The sequence below is a fragment of the Schistocerca cancellata genome, chromosome 9 (genome assembly GCF_023864275.1).
Source record: "Schistocerca cancellata isolate TAMUIC-IGC-003103 chromosome 9, iqSchCanc2.1, whole genome shotgun sequence".
Lineage (NCBI taxonomy): Eukaryota > Metazoa > Arthropoda > Insecta > Orthoptera > Acrididae > Schistocerca > Schistocerca cancellata.
Genome location: NC_064634.1, coordinates 193,229,441 through 193,248,654, shown reverse-complemented (window position 1 = coordinate 193,248,654; position 19,214 = coordinate 193,229,441). Strand labels below are relative to the sequence as shown.

Sequence of the window (19,214 nt, the reverse complement as noted above, 5' to 3'; positions counted from 1 at the left end):
GCATCTTCCTGTCCACAGTATGTCATCTCATCTAGCATAATCTCCGAGCGACCACAATCTATAATTGCCTGAGAAGCTTTCAAAAGTCCCATCTGAGAATGATGTCATGACTACACTCTTGTAAGACGACAGATTCTAAGGGCTGTATATGGCCACTTATACCCACATGAATGACACATCTTCTTGTAGGTTTTACATATTTCCGATTAGCCACCTTCAGCAGAGATGTCTTGTTGTCGACGAATATGGTTTTCTGCAACTGGCGACGGTACTTCTCCGAAATGACTGCATATGATGCTCCAGAGTACACAAGAGCTTGAGCTGGTCAGCCATCCATGAGGATATCGACGTAGTTTCCTATCATTTTTGTAGTGATCAACAGCGGAGGGTTTTTCTCTTCAGCGGCCTGGAGCTTCTAAACAGCGATGGAGACCTTGGTCGGCGTGTTGGGGAGCGTACTCTTCAGCGGCTACCTAGTGGTGATGGTGACCTACATCGTCCTGCACCCACATCTTCTTGTTCATCTTCTCCGTCCTGGAGTTGGTGTCGGCTAAGATCAGTCTGCTGTCTCTTGGTGCGGGCATAATCAAATATCAGCTGCCTTTTGTGACAATAGCGCACCACATGTCCCAGTCGTCCGCAGTGGAAGCATACTGGTTGGTTATCCTGGGTCCTCAAGGCGTCAATGTTTCTTGGTGCTCAAACAGGTTCCTCATGCGGCATTGTAAGAACGTAACTTTGCCTCCACTTCCTCCCTTATCTCGGGTTTTTGCTCGCCATACAGTCAAAGTGCCTTCTGAACTTCATCTCTCACTATCTGACGAAGAACACTTGTGAAATCGGTTCCTTCCTCCATCACAGACATTGATACAACGTTTGGAAGCCGTTAAAAACTTCTTGCATGTAATTCTTTTTTGGTGCATTGTCTCGATATAGTGGCACCATTTTATGAAGTTATCTGCTGTCGAAACCTCCTTCAGGAGCAAGGCTTGATCATGTCCTCAGCAACACCCTTCATGAGATGTGCAACCTTATCTTCCTCCTTCATTCGAGGGTGCACTGTTTTACACAGCTCCAAGACGACGTGAATGTAGGATGCTGTCGTTTTTCCTGGATGCTGTGCCCTGCACTTTAATTTATCTTCAGCCTTGCACTTCGATCGTCGTGTGTCGCCGAAATACTTGCATATTTCCACCTGGAATACTTCCAGCTTGTGAACTTCTCCTTGTTGTTCTCATACCATTGCTTGGCAGTGCCCTCCAAGTAGAAAAATACATTAGCCAAACACACAGCGTCATCCCATTTGTTAAATTTGCCTATATGCTCATATATCTTCAGCCCCTTGTTTGGATCTTGTCCATCATCAACAGGGCTGTCTCCGGTAGATTGCGATCTGTTGAATATGGCTCAAATTTGGGTTTCTTGCCACGTAAACGGCAGCTCCGTCGTGGCCTGATGGGAGCCACTGTGTCGTCGATAATGTGTGGTATCACAAGTTCCAATATCCGGCGCCTCCACCAGAATAATGTCATGTAGAAGAAGATGTAATTAGATGAATGACGAACACTAACTTCACTTAATGAAGCTTTATTCAGCACTTGCACATACAAGAGCGCAGAGCGAACTGCCTCCGACCAGACACATACACTATATATACAGCTACAGAAAATTCCAGTACAATGATTCTTCCCATTTGTGGATACTTCTCGAATGTACTCAAACCGAATAAAGAAATTATAGTTATACAGTTCAGGTAAGTTTTGAACTCGTGACCCTCCATGCAACAGTCTAGTATCATAACCACTACACTACAGCAACTGCGCTACTCAACTTCTTCTGCGACAATACATGTATATTTGAATACACGTGCCTATACCAGTTTCTTTGGCGCTCCAATGTATTATCTCACTATCTGTAGCTACGACTTAAAGGATAGACAGTTTTACAATAAGCTCCACAACAGAACTATTTAGCATTTGATTGCAGGCCAGCACATTTCATCAGTTCCCATCACCCCATTATGCCAATATGATTCTAGATGCATTCTTTAAGAGTTGATACTTAGCTGAACGTCCTGTTCAGTTTGTAAATCCCAACGAGTTTGCCTCCAATCTTGATGGTGCGAACTTTTATGATCACTGTGATGCCCCATTTTTTACTCGGTTTTCATGGTGCAAATTAATCTTTGTTTTGAACATTTTTGAATGTTGGTAATGTCCATTTCTTGAAATGTAACAGATACGTCCCATAGAAGGTTGATCGCTGCATCTCCCAGACAGTCATTTTCTGTCACTGTCCTGATGCACATTGTGAGTCATTAGCAGCTAATATTTTTCCTATCATAATTGTTAACACAACATGTTCAAATGAGTCTTACTGAAGATTGAATTTGTGACCTCCCATTCGAGGGGTGCCTTGTAAGATTTGCTATTTCAGTTCTCAAAAGCAAAGCAGATATGATAACAGTACTTTGATTAACATTTTTGTAGCCATTATTGTGTAGTAAAGTGCTTCATGTGCTGTCAAGATTGGCAGTGGGGCAAACAAAAGTCTAGCGGCCTGAAGTTTTCCCGAATGCTAGCAACTTCTACCAATTCAGAGCGAGGGAGTGTGTTTGGCAAGAAAAGTTTGTCAGATAGTACTCTTTAAGTGCTCACCACTGTTTGTGTTCAATATGCCTCCAGTTACACCAAACTTATTTAAATTAAGATTTTTGATTACAATGAACAACACTGTCACTGCCAATGGAGAGCTTATTCTGTGTTAAGCGTGCGTTAAGAAGATCAGACGCTCTGTGAAGTCCCAACTTCAGCAACATATACATAGTGATAAGCATACAAAGAACAAAGTAGTGCAATCGTCTAAGAAGCAAATGTTATTGATGCAAATGCAAAAGACTCCAAACCTCAAAAACAAATTTTTCAGTGATATGTGCTCCGCTATGGCTGCTGCAAAAATTCTGTGTTTCAGACTTCAAGTAATGGCCGCTACCAACAGGGGATCTCAGGTTTATTCCATATTTCTGGATTTCTGGAAAGCTTTTGACACCATTCCTCACAAGTGACTTCTAATCAAGCTGCGGGCCTATGGGGTATCGTCTCAGTTGTGCGACTGGATTCGTGATTTCCTGTCAGGAAGGTCGCAGTTCGTAGTAATAGACGGCAAATCATCGAGTAAAACTGAAGTGATATCAGGTGTTCCCCAGGGAAGCGTCCTGGGACCTCTGCTGTTCCTGATCCATATAAATGACGTGGGTGACAATCTGAGCAGTTGTCTTAGGTTATTTGCAGATGATGCTGTAATTTACCATCTAGTAAGGTCATCCGAAGACCAATATCAGTTGCAAAGCGATTTAGAAAAGATTGCTGTATGGTGTGGCAGGTGGCAGTTGACGCTAAATAACGAAAAGTGTGAGGTGATCCACATGAGTTCCAAAAGAAATCCGTTGGAATTCGATTACTCGATAAATAGTACAATTCTCAAGGCTGTCAATTCAACTAAGTACCTGGGTGTTAAAATTATGAACAACTTCAGTTGGAAAGACCACATAGATAATATTGTGGGGAAGGCGAGCCAAAGGTTGCGTTTCATTGGCAGGACACTTAGAAGATGCAACAAGCCCACTAAAGAGACAGCTTACACTACACTCGTTCGTCCTCTGTTCTAATATTGCTGCGCGGTGTGGGACCCTTACCAGGTGGGATTGACGGAGGACATCGAAAGGGTACAAAAAAGGGCAGCTCGTTTTGTATTATCACGTAATAGGGGAGAGAGTGTGGCAGATATGATACGCGAGTTGGGATGGAAGTCATTAAAGCAAAGACGTTTTTTGTTGCGGCGAGATCTATTTACAAAATTTCAGTCACCAACTTTCTCTTCCGAATGCAAAAATATTTTGTTGAGCCCAATCCACATAGGTAGGAATGATCATCAAAATAAAATAAGAGAAATCAGAGCTCGAACAGAAGGGTTTAGGTGTTCGTTTTTCCCGCGCGCTGTTCGGGAGTGGAATTGTAGAGAGATAGTATGATTGTGGTTTGATGAACCCTCTGCCAAGCACTTAAATGTGAATTGCATAGTAGTCATGTAGATGTAGATGTAGATGAAGTGCTTGAATATCACATGTTTCTGCAAAAGTACCGCGGGCAACAGATTCCTGGTGAATCAACATTACGGAAAATGATTTTGATTTTTGTTACCTGGAGGCCCTCAAAACTTTGTGATAAGTAATTGCCACACATGAAGTAGTGGAAACTGCAGGCTGGAATATCAACAATAATGAAAAAGATTGATTGATACTGTAAATATTGCATGTTAAGTTGCAGACTGGCACAACGAAAAGACGGTTACACACTGAGCTTTCGGCCATTGCCTCCTTTGCAAAAGAAAGGAAAAACACACACACACTCACACTCTCTGAAAATAATTTCCTATACCGAGCACCAAGTGTTTTGCAAAGCCCCACATTGTATGCCACTCTGTAGGGAACTGCTGCTGAACCTAGCATTGCCATCTGAGCCCGACTGCCATTAGAGGTGATACTGCATAGTGGGTAGTGAATAAGATTGATGACACAATTTTGGCAAAAATCTGTGCTACTTGACTTTTGCTACTATCTTCAGTATCTTTAGTGGGCAAGGTGATGTTGCTCCAACTGACATCTCCAGTAGTATTTCATGTCCTAAATTTTTGCACTATGAATGTTTTGTGATGTGGAGACATCATTTACCTCCTGCAAAAATGTTCTTTCTGGTTACTGACATTCTGTGTCTGCAGAAAATTTTGATAAATACCTGGCTATTCGTTGTGTATCAAAATGAATGGAAAGTTTTGAGACCGTAACGATTTAAGTGAAGACGTACATTTTGGTTAGCTGATGTGACTGAAAACAGTTTTCTTGTAGTAGTGCTGTATAGACTTTCAAAATTAAAAAAAAACAAGTATATATACACTAAGATGGTATCTGTTCTTTCAGACATGTCTGAAAGAACAGATACCATCTTAGTATATATATAGTTAAGGCTCACCGGCCACTTGACCATCTTCTTCTTCTGTGCGAATGCACAAACAATGCCCGAACTCTTTACGGGAATCGGCAACGCACCGCGAGTAATGAGTATAATGGGCGGGGGCACTACGAATGTAGTACAGGACAATATGTTGATAATGTGGGTGTCGCGGGAGGCGTGCCAGAGATAAATCCGTGCAGTCGCGCTATCCTCTGTGTCCTCGGTGGCTCAGATGGGTAGAGCGTCTGGCATGTAAGCAGAAGATCCCTGGTTCGAGTCCCGTTCGGCGCACACATTTTCATCTGTCCCCGTTGACGCATGTCAACGCCTGTAAGTGGCTAAGGGTGTTCATTTGAATGTAAAAAAAATAAGTAATGTAAAGCATAACTCATTTTTATACTTTTCGAGTTTCTTTTACATTTAAGTGCATGTTAAGATAATATGAGGCTTGTCTTAAAAGTATCCAACCTTTGGCCAGAAAAAATATTTCGAATACCTGATGGGGTTGGGACCCTAATCCCCTTCAAAGTAGTCCCCTTGTGCTTGCACACACTTAGCCCATCGATCCTTCCACTGCCGGAAACACCTCTGGAAGTCTTCTTTTGGAATGGTATTCAGCTCTGTTGTTGTGTTCCACATTATCTCTTCCTCTTTTCTACTCTCAAAACGGGATCCTTTCAGGGGCGTCTTCAATTTTGGAAACCATCAGAAGTTGCAAGGAGCCATGTCTGGAGAATAGGGAGGTTGGCGAATGGCTGTAATTCCATGTTTGGCCAAGAAGTTTTGGATCAAGTGGCCTGAAACTGCAGGGGCGTTGTCGTGATACAGTTGCCAGTTTTTCGCCATCCACATATCTGGTCTTTTGCACCGAACTGCGTCGCAGAGTCGCCGGAGACCATCTTAATAGTACACCTTTGCCGCTGTTTGTGCTTCTGGTGCGTATTCGTGATGCACAATTCCACGGACATCAAAGAAGACGGTCAGCATCACCTTGATTTTTCTTTGCACCTGCCGCACTTTCTTCGGCCTTGGAGACTCGGTATGCTTCCATTGTGACAACTGTCTTTTTGTTTGTGGTTCATACCCGTTCACCTATGACACATCTCCATTTATCAGAGTGTTCAGAAACCCAGGGTCAACGTTGGTGGTGTGCAGAAGGTCCTGTGCAACCTCAAAATGGAGGTCATTTTGTTCCGGCGACAACAACCTGGGCACGAATTTCGCAGCCACTTGGCGCATGTTCAAATCATCACACAAAATTGCATGTGCAGAATCTTACTCACTCCAACCTCTTTGGCAATCTCCAGCACGGTCAAGCAACGATCTGCCATCACCAAATTTCAACAACAGCTGCACTCCGAGCAGTTTGGGGCCTGTCAGAACGCTGGCCACTCTCCACTGATGTGCAGCCATTTTTGAATCGGTTGAACCACTCCTTAATTTTTGTTACACCCATTGTATCTTCTCCAAACAACTGCTGAATCTTACAAATTGTTTAGCTTTGAGAATCACGAAGCTTTTGACAAAATTTGATGCAGTATCTTTGCTCAACACGTTCAGCCATCTTGAGAGAATCGGTAATCCAACAAACACGTTGTGTAGCACCTCATGCAGCGACCGACAGGCTGCAAATAACATGCTTTAAGGTGGGGTCAAAATTCACGCATGCACATAAAGGTCTCTTCCTTTACTGTGTACAGTGTCACCGAGCTGTCGTCTCTATTTTCCGCGGGAAAATCAAAGGTCAGATACTTTTTAGACAGACCTTGTATAGTAGGTGATGGTGTGATTCAGACGTTGTTTTATGTTAAATAAAGTATTTTGTGTTTTACACATTTTAATTACTACAAATTTTGTGTGTTGGTATTACATAAAAATCCATAATCTATCCATAAGTTTTCCACCAATCTTGAATGATGTGCTGTTGACATCATTTAGTATTTATCCATATTTAGAGAGAACTGCCATTCTGTACAGCGAGTGGAAATGTGGCCTTAAGTTATTTTGCATTTCCTTATGATCATCCAGTGGCAGTAGTTTGTGTACATAACAACATCCACAGGCATCCCTATGTGCTTGATTGATTATGTAACTGACAACATTAGTGGTTGTACGACACTTCCTTGGGACGCACATGATGTCACTTTGTTTCTGTCCGACTTAACATCCTGGCTTTTATTATTCAAAAATTCTTCAGGGCAGTCACACATTTGTGAAAATACTCCATGTAATCATATCTTGGTTGCCGGTCAGCAACAGGACACATTGTTGAACAACCTTCAGAAATGTTAGGTGATGACTCAGCTATGTCTACCATTTGCAAAGTATCATCTGTGAAAAAAGCAAACTGTGTTTCACATAAATAATGTATTTCTGAACTTATGATCCTTTGAGAGAAGCTGTAATGTATAATGTAGAATGCTGTAACAGATGCTCGCTAGGGATTTTGGTCTGTAATTCTGTCTACAAATTCTTATATCAGTTTTATACCCAGGTCTGACCTGCACAATTTCCATTTAGACTGTGCTACAAACAAGGTGATATATTGATAGATCAGATCTTAGGAAGTAGCTTGTTCCATTATTTGTTTTTATGTGTATCAGTTTTGCTGTAATATCTCCTCTTTTAACAACTGTTTATGTAAGCCCTCCCCTTTTGTACCAAGTATCATATTAGAATTGAAATTGTTGATAAAATGGTATATAAATACTTACCAAGCTTTGATTTATATTTGTAGGATGATTTAACTGTGTTTATTAATTTCAAAATTTTGTGTGTTTTGAAATACTGTATCCTCCTAGCTCTGTGTTTAAGTGGTGGTGTTTATTTCAGATCTTAACTGATGTGCGGTTTCTGTGATTAATATTAATCAGACTGTGGATCACACTAGTTAAAAATGCCGTCCTTGTACAATCTGTATTTTCTCATATAAATATTGTATCTTTTCTGTTGTCATACGTTAGTGTATCACTATTATTTGTGTTTTGTAGATTACATTACACCCTTTCTGGACAAGCTTTCAACAGTTGCTAACTTTTCTCTGCGGTCGCAGTGGATTTACTTAACTCCACTGGAGATAAGACCACGCCGTGCTCCTGAAGGTGGATTTGTGTTGGACGCAGAGTCCTTACCTCAGCTCATCACACCACTGGAAAAGAAATTAGGTATTTATTGCTTCGTGAAGGATTAGTCACACATTCCTAATGTTTTCTAGCTGCAGTCACAGTAGAGCTTAATTTGCTGAAACTGCTCTGAGACAGCAGGAGGGGTAAGTACACAATCACTAGATATGTTCCAGTTTTGTGGTAGTCTTATATACATTCACATTGACCAACTGTGTAATTCACATATTGCAACTTCCCAGAGCTCTGCCAGTTGGTACGATCAGTTGTGTCTTTTAGTATTTTCTTGGAAAACAAGAACCAACTTCGAGATGATGATTGTGTATGAGAAACAGCAGATGCACAGTTGTATCTTTTCTGTTGTCATACTTTAGTGTATCGCTATTATTTGTGTTTTGTAGATTACATTACACCCTTTCTGGACAAGCTTTCGACAGTAAATTTAAGGTACAATCCCTCCAGTTCTTTTTATTGACTAATAACAGATAACATTAGTTTTGAGCCTGAGTAACCAAAGTTAAGGTGAGCATTTGCATATAAGAATACCTCTGAACCTACAATATATGCAACACAATTAATGAAGCCTAATGGCTTTGAAAGCATGGCTCAGTTGTCAGTATTATGAAGGTGTTATTAATCATATGAGTAAATTATTAAAAATAGATGGTGTTATGTAAATTGCCTACCCTCTTTCCTAAAATTTCTGTCAGTTTTTTTAAGATTGCTGATGCAGAGAAAGATGAAGAAAGAACATTCTAGCAGGTCACATGGATTTTAATGCATCTTTTATTGTGCTGGCCTTCTGTTAATTGTAATGAAGCTTTGGGGTAACTTAATGGAGAGGCAAAGTAATATCACAACAGCCTCTGTTCATTTGCAAAACATTTTAGCACAGTCCATCCATCACATCTCAGATGTTAATGTTATTGAATAGGCGAACTTTACCTTCTTGTTCCAGTTCCAAGTGTAATTATGCCAAGCTGCAAATAATTATCCTCCCAACCTTGTACAAAAACAAATTCCCATGCCTTATCTTTCCAGTCTCCCATCACCTCCCAAAGTTCCACCGTCCAGCCACAGAGGAGCATTCCCCTCGTAACTCAGTACCATCTAGGACTGGAGCAACTGAATTACATTCTCCGCCAGGGTTTTGATTACCTCTTGTCATGCCCTGAAATGAAAAATGTCCTGCCCACTACTCTTCCCACTCCTCTCACAGTGGTATCAGTGGTATTCCACTGCCCACCGAATCTACACAATATACGCTTTCATCCTTACACAACCCCTGCTTCCAATCCCTTACCTCATGACTCATACCCCTGTAGTAGACCTGGATGCAAGACCTGTGCCATATATCCTCCCATCATCACCTACTCGAGTCCGGTCACTAACATCACCTATCCCATCAAAGGAAGGGCTACCTGTGAAACTAGCCATGTGATCTACAAGCTAAGCAGCAACCACTGTGCTGCATTCTATGTAGGCATGACAACCAATAAGCTGTGTCCGCATGAATGGCCACTGACAAACTGTGGCCAAGAAACAAGTGGACCACTCTGTTGCTGAGCATGCTGCCAAACGTGATATCCTTCTATAATTGCGTAGACTTCCGCGGCCAGAGTCAGTCGACATAAAAGTTTTCTGGGTTTGGTACCACGTCAGACCCAGAAGAAGGCAGCTGCAATCGTGGCCGAAACATTGGCTTTTCTATAGCAGCAGTAGTTTTTACATTATGACGAGGTGCCAAACCCAGAAAACTTTTATGTTGATGATCCTTCATTTCAATGACTGCTTCACAGCCTATGCCATGTGGATCCTTCCCACCAACACCAGCTTTTCTGAATTGCGCAAGTGGGAACTTTCCCTGCAATACATCCTACGTTCCGTAACCCTCCAGGCCTCAACCTTCATTAGTCACTGTTCCTCACCCATCCAACCCCTTGCCTGTTTCAATTCCAGCACTACACAGCCATCATTCCACCATCACACGTTTTATTTTTATTTCTCTCCTTTTCCATTACTCCCCCTCCCCCCTCCCCACATCTCCCCTGCCCTCTGTCTAACCTGCAGCACTTCACTGTCCGCAACCCCCCCTCCCCCCCCACTATCCCACCCCTTCCTTGCTCCCACCCTCCTCCTTAACCCCACCCAGTCACCACTCCCATCATGCACACTAGTGCTGCTGCTCGCAGTGTGGTTTCAGTTGCCTGCCTGAGACTGCAGGTGTGTGTGTGTGTGTGTGTGTGTGTGTGTGTGTGTGTGTGTGTGTGTGTATGTGTATGTATTGTTGATGAAAGCCTTAATGGCAAAAAGCTCCAAAAGCTTTAATTGTGAGAGTCTTTTTGTTGTGCCTATCAGCAACTCCGCATCTCCACCATATAGTGAGTAGCAAGTTTTCTTTTCATAATATTGAAGCTAACAGGTACGATAGGTGCATGCCAATTGTAGGATGCTGTATGCCAAAGTAGGAACTGCCAAGAGATTCTGTGCCTCACCTTGCTGCAGAAAAAATTGTTGTGTTTAATGATCCATCTTGTTTATTATTTTCGTGGTAACGATTGTGTGAATGCCCGAATGTTATTTTGGGCTCTAGGCACTTATGTTATTCATGGTGTCTTGCTACAAATTTTCTCGACTACCTTAAATATAGATTTTGAGGACATAATGTGACATGCACTTTGTGTACTCTTGTCTCTGTGTTTTCAGGATGTTCCAAAAAGTGGTTTGAGACCGTGCCCAATTGCAAACCACCACAAAAGTATGACAAAAGAATGAATAACTTAAAAAGAGTTAAAAGTTAGTAATAGGATGAGGTTATAAGCATTTGTTTTAATCGGTGTTATAGATATGAGTGGTGTCTGTTCTGTCAGAGATGTCTGACAGAAGACACGAATCATATGGGCACAACATCTTTCTGATGATAAAAAGTTTCAGTGTGGATGCACAACTAACATTTGAACTGTTACGGGAATCAGAAATCTGTGAATAGGGGGTTAATGGGTAGGGGTTGTTGCAGTGGGAAGTTGGGAATTTGGGTCTGACAGAAAGTTTGTCCTGAGGGCTGTGGCTGTTAAGGTAACCATTCTAGAGAACCAGAGAATCTGGGTTCAAGTCCTAGTCTGGCAAGCAGTTTCAACTCTCACAATTGTATTGCCCAGTGCTCTGTGTGGCTATAAGTCATTATTTCCTTCCTACCTCTTTCACATCCTGTTTCCTTTCCTTTCACTCAAATTATTCATATTAATCAGTATTGTCCAGCAGCTGGTATGATAATTTCAATGACATCTTTGTTTGAAGCAATGCTGAATATTTGTTTTTTAGCCATTTCTGTTTGGAGATGGGGGCATTTAGTATCACTTGTTTCGAAGTTGATTTTAATCGTGCATAATTGGTTTTTATCAGCAGTGTTTTGGAAATGATATTGATTTGGAATTTATGTTGCAGCATCTCATGTATCAAATAATCCGTGCATACAACTACTTGTATACGTACCACTGTGCAGCGAGTCTCCCCTTCGCTTGCTGCCAAGTGATCAGTCAGTTTCCAAATACTCTGGCTTGCCTGGATACACAATGGGATTCCATTCACCTCGCTGGGGTGGTCTTGTTCTACAGAATCCTACTGCAGATGCATGTACGGGCCCACAACCAGTACTTGTAAATCCTGATTGGCCTAGTCTGGCTGCGATTTGGTTGCAGCAATTGCGAAGTCTTATTGGCATTCCTGAACACGTAAGTACTGCAGTTTTAGGCAGAGTTAAGATGGCTGCATGATTCTCTGTCTCTCTCTCTCTCTCTCTCTCTCTCTCTCTCTCTCTCTCTCTCCCCCCTCTCTCCCTCTCCCTCTCCCTCTCCCTCCCCCCCCTCTCCCCACCCTCTCCATCCCCCCTTTCCTCCCCCACATCTCATGGTCATGCTACTGTAGTAAAAATCTATAATGTCACTTCTTAACATAATGCTTATCGTATTTGCCTTATACCACGCACAATGAACACTGTAGTAGCTAAGTACCCTCACCATACTCAAACTAACGTGAAAATCAATGCTAAATGTTCTATGTGCACCCCAAAGTGCGTGTTACAGGCAGATGTGGTGGAATGATGCAATTGGTTGGAATACCACGTGGTACACAGCTCATCCCCCACCACATCCCTTTTTACGTGTGCACTATTATAGCAACCGACAGTGGTAGTGTCCCCCTGAAAGTATTAATATACCACTATTGTACTATGCTAATACTACTTTAGGATACTGTTATAGTAGAAACATAATTGCTTGAATATATTCATTTATTAATTTTCAAGCTGTGGTATTTGTATATCATTTGCTGAAAAATATTTGGCAAAATATGAGGGCCACTGAAAGGAAAACTGAACTGGAGAACAGTGGGACCATGGAACAGTTCCATTAAAAAATAATTACCACACTTGTTAAGGCATTTATCCCACTGGGATATGAGATGAACAGTTTCTGTTTTGTAGAACATGATTGCCTGCTGACAGATCCACAACTGCACCCACTCTTGCACTTCTTCATCCAGCTAAAACTGACTTCCACGCGTGTTTTTATTCAGGTTACCAAAGATCTGAAAAATCAAACTGTGAAAGATCTGGATTGTATGGAGGATGTTGCAGAGTTTTCCAACCAAATAAATGGAGCATAGCATTTGTCCAATTGGCAGGTGGGGCGGGTGTTATCGTGCAAGAGAATGATTTTGGCAGACAGCATTGTGACAGCCCAACGGCAAACAACAGAGCCAACAGCGGAGGAAATGCCCACATTTCCCCCTCCAGAGAAATCCAAAACTGTCCAAAGTTCTGTTAAGATCATGACAACCTTCTTCTTCAACTGCAGGGCCCCTCTGCTCGTAGAGTTTCTTGAATGTGGAAACACAATCAATGTACAGCACCTTGAAGACACTTTGCAGAAACTGGGAGTGCACCATAAAGTCAAAACACCCCAGAATTCTGTCAGTTGGATTCATCCTGTTGGATGATAATGGCCGTCCCCTCACTACCAATTGGACAAAGGCTACACTTCAGTGATTTGGTTGGGAAAGACTGGAACATCCTCCATACAGCCTGGATCTTTTACCGTGTGATTTTTCACATATCTGGTGATCTGAAGAAAGACCATGTGGACAGCAGTTTCAGTTGGATGAGTATGTGCAAGAGTGGGAGCAGTTGTGAATACGTCAGCGGCCAACCGCATTCTACAAAACAGCAGTTGTTTTGTCTCCCAGTGGGAGAAATTCCTTAATGCTTGTGGTGATAACTTTTCAGTGGAGCCATTGCATGGTCCCATTGTGGCAGGTATTCGGTTTTCGTTTAGCTGCCTGTTATGCTTAGGAAATTAAATGCTAATACGGTCCTATGCGGCCTTATTTAGCAACAAATCTTTCAATGTGCAAAGAATATTCATAACAGTGGAAAGGCTAATCAAAATTATCTATGATGAACATGATGGAGACTGTTCAGTTCTAACTTTGCCATTCCTGCACGTATATGTAGATTTTCTGTCTTTATCCCCCATATAAGAGGTGTCCTCCTCCTCCTCCTCCTCCTCAATTTTCCTTCCTCCTGCTCCCCCTTTTTTATAAAAGAAAAGATGGGCACTCCTTGAGAAAATTTTATTTTGGACATACTCTGGCTAATCAAAATTTCAAACAGTTCTATTGATAGGAAGTTAACATTAAACTAATTCTAAACTTGTACCATTTATTGTCTGTGTTTCAGTAATGCAAGGAGAAATAAAATAAACAAGAAGAAATTGTTTGGGTAAATTTTTATCTTCACTTCATTTTTTGCTTTCTATTTAAGTCAATCATCTGTGATATCACCATTTTTATTTTTCATCATCAGTGATATCATTATCTTCATTTGTAAGCCTACTGGCATTTCTTCCTTCTTAACATACTCCCAATGGTTTTTCTAAGTGTATTGCTAGTTCTGCAGTGGTGAAAGAGTGGGAATTACTAGCATATTGAAATGCTGTGAATGAAATGAGTAGCAATGAAATGTGCAGTCTTTACTGTCACAAATATGTGACCGTTTCTTCCAAATATGGTGCAGTTTCTAAGGTTGTGGTTACTGTGGGATCTGAGAAAAAAACTGTTTTCAAATACATAGCGGTTCCTACATCTATAGTGATGTGAGAATGTGACAATATTCCTTCATCTCTTGTTTCCAAATGTGCCATCTGCCTGATTCTCTCTTAATCGTTAGTGTAGAACCAGCAACTGACGCACCCTTCATTCCCATTATGCTACACTTAACACACAAATATGCCACTGGTTCCTCTCTAGACTTTTACATTTTCCTGCAGAAATGTATACTGTTGTTGAGTATTTGTCCAATTTTAAAATTGACTCAATCTTGACAACAAATGGAGTCAGGAAAACTGCAGCTTAAACATGGTAGATGTTCATAAAAAGCCGAGGTATATGGTGTACAGTCGCATTAAAAAATCAGTTCAATCTCGACCACAAATAGATTCAGGAAAACTGCAGCTTAAACGTGGTAGATGTTCATAAAAAGCCAAGTTATCTCTCCCTCTCCCTCTCCAAAATAAATCTACACAACATTAATTGCCAAAGCTTCATATGTACATGTAAGAACCTCTACACAACACAAAAAATTGACTTCAGAGCAATAGTTTAGTCTGGGAATGTAAGGTGCCCCTGTATTCTTCAAATGACAAATTTGGCGAAAAAAAAAACACATCTTATAATGCTGTAAATGTAGTATTGTGGTTGATAATGTGAATACATTAAAATGGAACTGAGGCTTTCGGTTGGTGTACACTAGACAAAAACCATTGTATGGGTAAGGTGCAACATTCTGTAGATTCTATTTTCAGTATGCTTCCTGCAAAACAAAAAAACAAAACAAAACAAAAAAAAAATGAAATAGTTCCATTATTGCTCTTAAACCTTTCTCATGTGGCACAACTACTGCTTTCAGTCTGCTTTCCATTCTAGACATTAAACGGGTGATAATAGTGGTGCTAACTGACTAAGATGAGCCACATATTATCTTAAATTTATGTTATTATTTTAGCCTTGTATGAGCTTTGTTGCACATAACATTATGTGCTTATTCTCATATCCAGTATACACTTCATATTGCTGTAACTTGGGAATAACTAACAAATTACTGTTACCTCTTTTCTGACCTTCAGATACAGTAATTATAAACTTAAGACTATTGTCCAGATTTATTTATTCAGTGCATTAAAGATTTTGTGAATAGATTTGTTAAAGCTTATAGTGCTTTGCACTATGACTATAAACATCCCCACACTTTTCTCACTTTTAAGTTGAAGTAAAATCCTACAGGAATTTTGTACCAGAAGTCTGCAATGAAGGCTTTAAGAATAGATTGATTAGAAGAGAAATTCAACATATGTTGTCATTATCAGTTTTCCCAGTTCCCTAAACCCTTTCTTTCAACTCTCAGTTTCCACATAAGGGATCCTGACCTGGAAACATTTTCCACATTGCTTTCAGATTAGCAATGAAATAATTGTGTGGCAGTTTTGGCCAGGAGGTCTGGGGTTGTTGGGTCACTTAGTACAAGTATTTCTATTTGGCACCACTTCGGTGACTTGTGCTTTAGTGATTAGATGTAATGGTTAGAAAAACGGAGACCTAGGCCCGAATGAAGAACATATTCAACCCGGCAATGAGGACATTATATTGAAAGGCACCAACATTTCTTTTGCCTTTAACATACTCTTAAGATGTTATGTTTGACTGTGAATGTCTGATTTTACCATTAAATTTGGATGGAAAGTACTTACATGTGCTACACGGTTGCAACCACATTCACAATAAATAAAAATCTACAAGTACTGTTTTTCAAAACAGAAGTTTATTCATATGGTGAAAGAGAGGGAAGGATTCAAGGGAAAGAAGACCAAGACTAATCAAGGGTGAAGAACTATTGATTAAGAAAAACGTGACAAGACAAGACGGAATATTGTAATAAATGTAAGGATAGGGAATATTTGAAAATGGGAATATCATGCTGATATTGAGTCTTGTGTGATGTGAAATATGTCTGAGAAAATAAATCATTAATGGAGCTTTAGTAAGGCATATGGGACAAGTTGTTAGTGGTGTCTATGAAGAGGGTATTAACCAATAAACTTATGGCCATAAATTTGAGGAGAGACATGTGATCTGACTGCAGTGTTGCAAAGGTTAGAAGGACAGTGAGAAAGATTCTGTGTGTAGTCTGATGAGACGGTGAATAAAGTGTGCCTTATTTCAAGGCACAATTTGAAAGGTACGCTACTAGTTTCCGTGAATCTCATTATTGTTACAATGTTATCGTTGTCCTACTTTCTCATTTACATGAAAACTGTAATAGTAAATGCTGAATGCATGTATTATCACAGTGGAGTGTTACTACAGAGCATAATATTTTTGTAATCTTTTGCAGGCTCCTATTGCACGTGCATCTATAAAGCCGGAGCCACAAGCAGCAGTTCGATTATGGGAAGTTGATGCTTTGATGAGGATCCGTGCTCTTGAACAACTGCTGTCTGCTCGCCTTACGCTACAGTCGTTGTCAGCGCTCTTGGAAGAAATCAGCAACATAGTGATTGGGAAGGATGTGGCTGAGGCTGTTGAAGCAGCTGTAGAGGGACTACATACTAGTGTAGAACATCTTGCAAGTGGAAATCTTGCTCATGGACTGTCTAGTGCAAGAAATGCCTTCCTCCAAGCAGAGGCTGCATTCACTGATCCTTCTCTGCTTTCTCTTCTGTATTTTCCTGATGATCAAAAGTGAGTAACATGGCCTTTGGCAGCTTCTTTAACATGTGGAAACATAATTTGCCTCAGTCAAAGGAATAATATATATTGTTCCTCACTAAATATAAAATTTTGGATCAGCTCTCTTCTTGACAGTAGTAAAATATGGTGACTAGATTAAGTTCAACTACCATAATGTATTTATACATAATATTTTGAAGGGGATATACCAAGTCCAGTGCTGTGAACTTCTAGCCAAGAGGAGCAGGACGTAGCTTCATTTCTGGCCTTATTTATTTTTTCCATTGATTTCAAAGATCACTTCAAGCAATTCTAGGATGGTTCTTCAGACTGCAGCAGTTTCTTCCCCCCTTCCTCTTACACATGAGCTAATGATTTCTGCATTTTAAGCAAGGGAAGTTAATTCTGGCTGCAGGCAGGTGGAGTTATGCACAGCACACAGTGACATGAAGGAGTGGATTGGGAGGCTTAGATAGAACAGGAGACAGTCAGGAGAAGAGGTTGTGATTCCAAGATGAGTGAAATTTGGGTTGTGTGGGGAGAGTGGGCCCAACGAGATTACAGGATAAAAAATCCAGTATCTGTTCTTTTTAACTATCTTTTCAGTGGTTTCCTACCTTTCTTGCTACATAGGAATTTATACAAATTCCGAAAGTTTGTGACCAAGCCTCCACAGAGTTTATAATTTATGTGCTATTGCCCTGGTCTCTACTTGTTATGCATCATCTGTCTTTATGTTAACAGTAGCTAACATCAAATTCTGAAATTTTAAAAATGCGCTATTGATTATTTTGCAGGTATGCTGTATACATTCCACTTTTCTTACCTGTGATGATTCCAGTTGTTATGTCACTGAGAAAGATGAAGACTTGGATTTCAGTCTTGCAGACCGAGAAACTGAAAGTGGAATAAAGGCACTTTCAAACTTGTGGATGAACAAATAGGAAAAAATAATTTGAGAGCTAATGTGACATTAGCTCAACTTTTAATGCCAAAGAATCACAAGGGCAATTCTAATAAATGTTAATGCTTGTATCTTATCATTCCAAGAATTGTGCTTTGAGATGTAATTTAAAAGTTGTTTGAAAAGAAAATTGTGAACAAAGTGAACAATACAAAGCTTAGTATGTAAACACAATGTGCATTTCTTCCCATGTTTTGTCTTTGACATCACAGTATGTGAATTTATTGAAAAGTCTTGGATTTAATACTTGAAATGGATTATGGTTCTACTGTACTGTACACTCAAACTTCTGCAGACAACATGAACATCATGTATCATATGAAGCAGCCTGATTTCTGTTACACATCTCAGTAATTGTCATGAATGGAAAGATGTGGCAGCTATTCTGTTGATAAAATATTCTATCCTTAATAGTATACTACAACACAGTCAAAATACGTTCAAGAAATGGTGTCAAAGCTTCATTTGTCTTTTGGGGGATCCAAATGTGACCAGGATATGGACTGATATAATCATTTAATTCAGATGGCAGCTTTGTATTAACTCTTTATCGGTAACACCTTTGTTGGTGGAACTGCCATTGTGGATGACACCTTGGTGAGACGTGAGCTGCAAATAAAAATTCTGGCAGATGACCGTACGCCAATTGGGCACAACTGCCATTAGCATTGAGTCAATCATCCCTAGACGCATCAGGCTGAAGATACCAGATTGGCAAAACACTTTGTCCCACTGTGTGAATAATTCCATAACTAGCTGCTACGTGTCCTCATCTAACTGGAATCACTGACCCTTAAAACCTTTTTTTAAGAGACTGAAGGCATGATAATTGCATGGGTAGAAATCTGGACTATAGGGAGGATGCTTGAATGTCTCCCACTTGAGTCAGTGTAACTTCATGAGGCTGGCCTCCCTGATCGGCTGGCGTTGTCGAATTGCAACCGGCTTGGAACTTGGTGCACCATTCCACAACAGTGGTTTTCGACAGATGTGCTGCCCCATACACATTCTTCTTTCTGCAGTGGATGTGTGCTGGTGTTTGTCCTTGGCCACTCAAGAAAAGATTAACAGCATATTGATCCAGTTTCGTAGCATTCAGTAATAACATCATAATAGTGCACATTTCCGCATTTACCACATGCATGTCAGAAAGACATGAATGCCACATTGTACCCACACCGTTGAAACTTTACACTTGATGAATGAGTTTCAAGCTCACAGTGTAACAGGTTGACAAGTGAAGAATGAGAAGCACAAGGCACTAGGTGTTTTCAGCGACCCTTGGAAAGAAGAAAAGGCAGCCTCAGCCTGTCATCAACTTAGATTCTTTCAAGCTCAGGC

The 19,214-nt window shown here is 40.6% G+C and overlaps 1 protein-coding gene across 1 annotated transcript in view; it reads left to right on the top strand.

The window, feature by feature from the left end:
- Positions 1-18,062, top strand: part of LOC126100535 (GPI transamidase component PIG-S) — a 49,389-nt gene extending 31,327 nt beyond the window's left edge. The window contains exons 5-8 of the mRNA XM_049911152.1: positions 8,000-8,173; positions 11,576-11,862; positions 16,575-16,921; positions 17,707-18,062. Coding sequence (XP_049767109.1) covers positions 8,000-8,173; positions 11,576-11,862; positions 16,575-16,921; positions 17,707-17,821 — 923 coding nt within the window. The 3' untranslated portion in view covers positions 17,822-18,062. The remainder of the gene's footprint in view (positions 1-7,999; positions 8,174-11,575; positions 11,863-16,574; positions 16,922-17,706) is intronic.
- Positions 18,063-19,214: the final 1,152 nt, after the last annotated feature.